Genomic DNA, 6,744 nt, shown 5'->3' on the forward strand with positions numbered 1-6,744 from the left:
TTTTCGCATGTATGGTATAAATGAATAACACCATCAATATCTATGTATACGACTATGAATACGGTGTTTTCTGTACAATATGCTCAATAAAATCCAAATTTCCATTTCCTTATGTTAAGAATTTGATGGCTGAAACCTTAAATTAAAGCAAAGTCTCAAGTGACCAGCTAAAGTATCAGACACTTGGGCCTGCAATGTCCAGTAGAAGTTGCAATTCCACTAGTGAATAGCCAAAAAGTTACAAAAAGCAAAATGAGTAATGGCAAAATGTTTCACTGACAAATTAAAAAAAAAAATCATTCTCTGAATTCCTTTGCATACAAATTAGACTTATATGTGTGAGTAACTGCAATGGGTCTAAAAGGGCCCTGAAGGAAGACCAAAAGAACATGGATGGAAAAAAGTAGGGGGGGGTAATGAAAAGGAGGTAGATGGGATGCTGGGAGGAAAAATGTGAGTAGGACAGCAGAGGATAGTAAAAGAAACTCTATGAAAAAGAAACTAAAATTTTGTTAAGGAACGTTAAGAAATTACCTGATAGGTGCTCCGCGGGACTGGGCAGGTTTCAGCAGGATAGTGATGGTTGTCTCGGTCTCATTAAGTGGAGACTCTGACTCATACTCTGGCATCATGGGGGCTGAAAAGGTTTAACAAATTTAAATTTTAAAACAGGTTACCGTACACGGAAAATTTTATTGGCCAGCATAATTTAAAAAGCTCTGGGTTGTGGTCAGTCATTTGGTAGAGCACATTTTGAGTCCTTATACCTTTCTTAAAAAGACACTGAAATTAAGTTAACCTGTTTGAGCCATGTCATAGTTTTGTTATTCTCAGAAAAAAAACCAACCGGATGTTAATCTGTCTTGAAATGAAAGACCTTTTTAGTTAGCTGCCCTCCAGGAAGCCTATAATGAAAATAATTAAGTAACATGACAAGTTCAAAATAAGACAGTTTTATAAGGTTTAAATAATTTTCTAAAAACATATGGCTGATTTGTCCCTTCGTGGTAAAAGTTGTGACCTGAAGCTAATGCAACTCAAAATGTCTCGTTACAAAACAAATGAAAACTTTTCTGATCATTGGTGTTTATATAACACTTTTATTTATCTGTCAGATGAAATTAAGGCTAAAACAATATCACAAGTATAAATATAGTAAATGTCTAGAACAAAATATGCAGATTTATTAGCATTGTATGTGAATTCTGGTAACTTTAGCATACTATACATTAGTATACTGACATTTTACATGAATTGTAACAGTACATGGTTTTTGTTTTGGACTGTAAAACTTTATGTGACAAGGCCAAAGCAATCATGCAATCTGATGCCTGTGGGATCATGCCTCTTTGGACTGTCAAACAATGGAGCAAAGAGGTCCACACAAAGATACATGTGCTTTGCCCATCAACGATTCACGCCCAGAGCCAGCACATAGGAGGTATGATGAATAAAATATGAGATCTTTTAAAAACTGTAAATATGATAAATGTCAAGAAAAAAGTACAAGGGTGTGTAATTCTACTATACTGACATATATTTCTATACCGAGATGTTACAAGCATTGTGACAGTACATGATTTGTCATTTTTGGGTTTTTCTTCCTGTTTAATAAATAATAGACGGAGCATCTAACTTTATGGGGCAAGGCCATGCAATCTGATGCCTGTGGGATCAATCCTCTTTCGACTATTGAACATTGGAACAATGATGCCCACACAAAGACAGATGACCTTTGCCCTTGACTCATTCATGCCTGCAGTGAACATATTGGAGACACTGATCTTTGTAGCATGCTCATACAAATGTACAAGACCCTAGCAAAGAAGATATATCCCTGTTTGGATATATCTTTGACCTATGCATCTCAGACTGATGGATTGTCTGTATGAGAGACTGTGCCCTATTGAACAAGAAACCAATATCTCAAAAGGGTTTGACTGCAATTTGAAACAAGTGAACATGCTAGCTGACCAACAATCATCCTCCTTCTAATGACACATGTTTTAGAAATAGCGATACATCCCAAAACCAATTCCAAAAGTAACTCTGTACAAAGGGTTTGTAAAGGTATAAAATCACAGAAATACAATATGTTTCTTGACTTACATGCACACCAACAGTGCTTTGCAAAATACTACCAGAAAGGCATTCTAGTACCTTTGTGGTAGTATACAAATACATTTTTTTTTTATGGTCTCGCCTTTAAAGGGTTAATGTAACTATTAAATGTAACTTGAATAAAAAAAGAAGTCTAAAAAAACCCAACCTTTGAGGTCTACTTCTTCGTCACTGACAAAGACGGACGGGCATATGGCAAAGCCAGCTATGTTTCCTCTGAGTCAACAATGGAAGAAAAAACGCACCCTCCCATGTGTATGTCGAATCCCTGATTTAAAACATGTAAGTGCTAAATTGCTATGAAATGTTCTGTTTTTTTAACATTACAGTATATCTCAACCAGAATGACATTATCAGGATGTATAAAGGTAAAGAAGAAGTAGATGTAAGCTTCACCGCCGAGGGCTTCACAGCTATTCTATTACACTCAAATTTTAATTTCACATCTGTCATGCCCTCATACTGGAGGTGCAGCATATAAATGTCTAAGTAGAACATCAACACTTTTTTTCCTGATTGGTATGGCATTCAGGTTATTAGCATGAATCCTACCCCCGCCACTCTGTCCATCCATCTCTATGTGTCTGCAGCATTTAATTTAAATCTCTACATCATGTAGCTCCTGAACGAGATAATAAAGATTGGTGATGGCGTGACATTTGAAAGAAGACACATCTGTTATGTGTGGAGGCACCACATTTCCTTTTTGTTCCTCTTGGCAATGTGTTGTTAAGTTTTGAAAGGATGATGGAAGAACAGAGGCTCGGTGGAAAGGTCACACTAAAAATCACTGTAGGTGTTGACAGATAGGGCAACACTTAAAACATACTGTTAACACATTACGCATTCATCTTCTAGATCAGTCAGGACTTCATCGTGTACAGCAGCACTGTGACCATGATTCAGTGGTATATTCGCATTTGACTTTAAGCCACAAACCCACATTTTAGTTTTTTTTTTATATTATAGGGAGTAGAAGTGACGTGTATACTGTCAACACATGGTAGCGTATATTGTAGTTTACTGTATTATTGTGTATTATTGTAGGGTTTTTACTGTACAATATAAAGAGCTTAGAGCAACTGCTGTTGTGATTTGGCGCTATATCAATAAAACCGAATGGAATTGAACTAAGTTGAATAGTGTCGTTAACAGAAAACAATTTCAGGCCACATTTTTTATAAACCACACTGCTTTTTTTAGTAAAAGAGTGGACACTTGTTGTGGCATTTAACAGACTCCAGGACTGAATACAGATAAGTGAAGTGGTTTGAATACAGAGCCTCTTTTGGAACAAAGTGAAAGCACAAGATCTATGTATGCTAGTCAACTATGTAATGAGACTGACAAATGTGGAAGTGACAAGCTTTCAGTGAAATACCGAGTGGTTTATATTTCTAAATGTTCATATTTTACTCTGCAGCTTTTGTATTCATTCCTAAATTAAAATTACTCTCAGTAATGCGATACTTATTCAGAGTTCCTTCTGTATAAAGTTGACTTGTAACCATAAGAGTTTATCGGTTTAGCACAAACTTACAGGGAGTGTCTCCTCAGAGCTTTCTGTTTTCTTTTGTTTTTTCAAAGGTCACAACTGCCTCAATGAGGTATAATTAGCTAAACAAACAAACCACAAAGGAGAGACAATACAGTAAAAGATTTGTAAAGGGCTTACAGGAGAATTGTTGGGGGAAAAAAGGCAAAATGTGAAATCAGAAAGGCACACAGAGAGATTTAGATAACAAAGAATGAGCTGAAGGGTTTTATTTAGCATCAGTCATTCTGTCATTTGGGCATCACAGCATAGCCTTCTCTAAACAGTTGAAATGATAATGTTCTCTCATTCAAGAATAAAGAGCTGTATTAACATATGAGGGCACTTCACAATTCTTGCCACAAAAGTTGATTGTTTTTCCTTTTTTTGTGCAGCGACTGACATTTTCTGTGGACCAAGGCTGGTGACACAAACAGGGGGATACAAAGCCAGATGGGAGAACAACCAAATGGTCATTCAGACAAAGAGAGACACAAATTAAAACGCTTATTTATAGTGCAACTGACTGACATGTCAGCACACAGGCTGTCTAATAAACATGTTTTTACTGTCTGTATGTGGTATTAATGTTTTAAGAAGCAAATAACACCTAACAGTAATGTTTACCTGCAATCTTGGTGGTTATGCGGGTAGTGACAGGCGGACCAAAGCCCTTGTTGGTAGATGCTTTAAGGGTGAAGAAGTAGGTGGTTCCCGGGTACAGCCCAACAAACAGATGGTGGGTCTCATTCCTCTGCTTGAAAACTTGTCCCCGCTGGGTTGTCAGATCAGCACTGGGGTCCAAGGAGCTCAGTGCCTTATAGGTAATCTAGAGGTAGATGGGAAAATTTTACATTTAAATGCACTTACATAATTCAGCTTTATTTATTCATCTGTTTACATTTGTTTCACTCACGCAATTTAAATAAACAAGTGATAGCTAATTTAATTTTAACATGACTGAAATATCTTTTATTTATTTATTTTTTAAAGGAAGGAACAAGCAGGTTTGGTTTAACGTTGCACTTGAGGTTTTAGATATCAGTTTGTTTAAACCAATTTTTGTAATGCTTGATTTCAATCAATAATATCTGTTTTCGTTTTTTTATCCATAAGTAGTTTGGTTCGGTTGAATAATGCTTCAAAATTTAAAAAGAACACATTTATGCGTTCATCTAATTGTACACGCAGGCATGCAACAGCATCCTTTGGATTCACTGATGTACAGCTGGTGTACAGTTGGCTGTACAACCAACCAATAAAATGAAAAATGCTATAAATGCTGCATGGCCTGAGGGGAATTGCAATCAGTGATCTTTCTTTTGTCAACATGAATGTTCAATTTTCCCATTAGACATTTCATTTGATTTGATTCAATTTCAAAAATGCCAGCTTAAGTGCAGTCTTAGAGGGTAAAATATGTTATGGTATAAACAGTAATTTCAACCTGTAAAGAATATCAAAATAGACTGATTTTCTTTCTTCTATTTTTTAATCTTCAAATCAGAAAAAAACAAAAAACAAAACAAAAGAAAGTAAGCTTTAAATTCGGAGTCACCGTCTTCCAAACACCTCCACTGACACATCTAAAAAATCCAGTAAATCAATCATCAGTTATTAAATTGTCTGCTAAATGCAGTACAAATCAATTTTTGGAGTTCAAGAGATGATGGCTCTTTACAATAGGTCTGTGTGTCTCTCCACGATCTCCACTTTGAGACTGGAACAAATTGAGCAAATTGACCCGTAACCATTAAACTGGCAGAAACACTAAAATAGTTCTTCTGTTAAAAGAACTGTCAATGTCTGTCGTGGTGTTGCTACTGGCAAGTTTCCACACTGTGAAACCATCAATGACTGCACACATGGGCACACACAAACACGCACGATAAAACACAGGAGGACAGCTGTCATTGTGAATGACAGTCAGTACAAAAGATTATTGAGTGGTGGGAAAAAACACATTAAAAGCAAATCAACTCCAAACACATTTCAGCACTTTGCGGTTGTGTGTAAGTGCTTGTCCGAGTACATATCTGTTTGTCCTTTAGCCACAAAGTGTGAAAAAACGTACTGGATAAAGTGTGAAAGTGAAAACAAAGAGGCAGGTAGAGCAGGAGACTGAACCAGAGAGACAGAAACAACAAAACGAGTGAGCCATAAGTCTTTTGCCAACTTGCAGAGCTACCTCACCTAGAAAGGCTCCTGTTTCCTTTTAGTCGTCTTCCAATTTTTCAATTTCATGACCAAATGCTCTGTAAAGGCAAACACGGTCAACCCCAAATTCTCAAAGGAAAACTTTCCCACCACCATTAGTGCATCACAGCATCATAGCATCATAGCTATGGCTACAAAAACAGAAAAAGATCACATCACTAAATGTCTAAATGACTCACATCAACTGAAAAGTTACCAAATACATTAACTAAAAAGAAGAAAGATCCTTAAGAGATGCATAATACACAGAAATAACTGAGTAAGAATAAAAACATTTTGAGGGAGACAGGGGGAAAAAACAACAGAACTGTTCTGGAGGAACAACATGACTATGACCTCTCCAGTTTGCATTCAGGACTAAAGACAATATGTCATATTTCAGAATGAACAGCACAGAATGACACAAAGGGGTTATAAGGTAAGGTGGAAAAGAAAGAAAAAGGTGGACAAACAAACTGAAAACAGGATAAAGTTTTGGAACAGAAATGCAATGAATAGATGATAGGCTAATTTAGACACAAACACATTTGCGCAATCAAACAGTGATGATTATGGATTCCAGGAAGGGTTTTAATTTAATGTATTGATAATCTTTAGCACCATTACTCTCAATTTAAAATGAGAATACTGCATTGATATACACTCAAAGCAGATTAGTGGGAGTGAGTAAAAAAGAAGACAACGATGAAAATAATAACGGTGATAAAGAGGAAGATAAAAACAAGACTGAACAAGAATGAATAAGGAAAAGAAAGCAAGGACATGAAAAGAAACAAGTGATGTGGATAGACACAAAGGGAAAATGGGTAGCTTCGAGTGTGCATGGGAGTGTGTTAGAGTGAAATAGCACATTTGTTGGAGGACGAATTCAG

At 36.4% G+C, this 6,744-nt stretch overlaps 1 protein-coding gene across 13 annotated transcripts in view; it reads right to left on the bottom strand.

Annotated features, from left to right (window-relative positions):
• ptprt (protein tyrosine phosphatase receptor type T) overlaps positions 1–6,744 on the bottom strand; it is a 300,616-nt gene that overhangs the window by 123,697 nt on the left and 170,175 nt on the right. For all 13 annotated transcript variants that reach the window (XM_005947695.3, XM_014329337.2, XM_042214263.1 and 10 more), the window contains exons 12-13: positions 4,283–4,484; positions 535–637 (exon numbers count right to left, since the gene is read on the bottom strand). In XM_005947695.3, coding sequence (XP_005947757.1) covers positions 535–637; positions 4,283–4,484 — 305 coding nt within the window. The remainder of the gene's footprint in view (positions 1–534; positions 638–4,282; positions 4,485–6,744) is intronic.

This window comes from Haplochromis burtoni, unplaced genomic scaffold (genome assembly GCF_018398535.1).
Source record: "Haplochromis burtoni strain Fernald_Lab_line unplaced genomic scaffold, NCSU_Asbu1 Contig_540, whole genome shotgun sequence".
NCBI classification, from domain to species: domain Eukaryota; kingdom Metazoa; phylum Chordata; class Actinopteri; order Cichliformes; family Cichlidae; genus Haplochromis; species Haplochromis burtoni.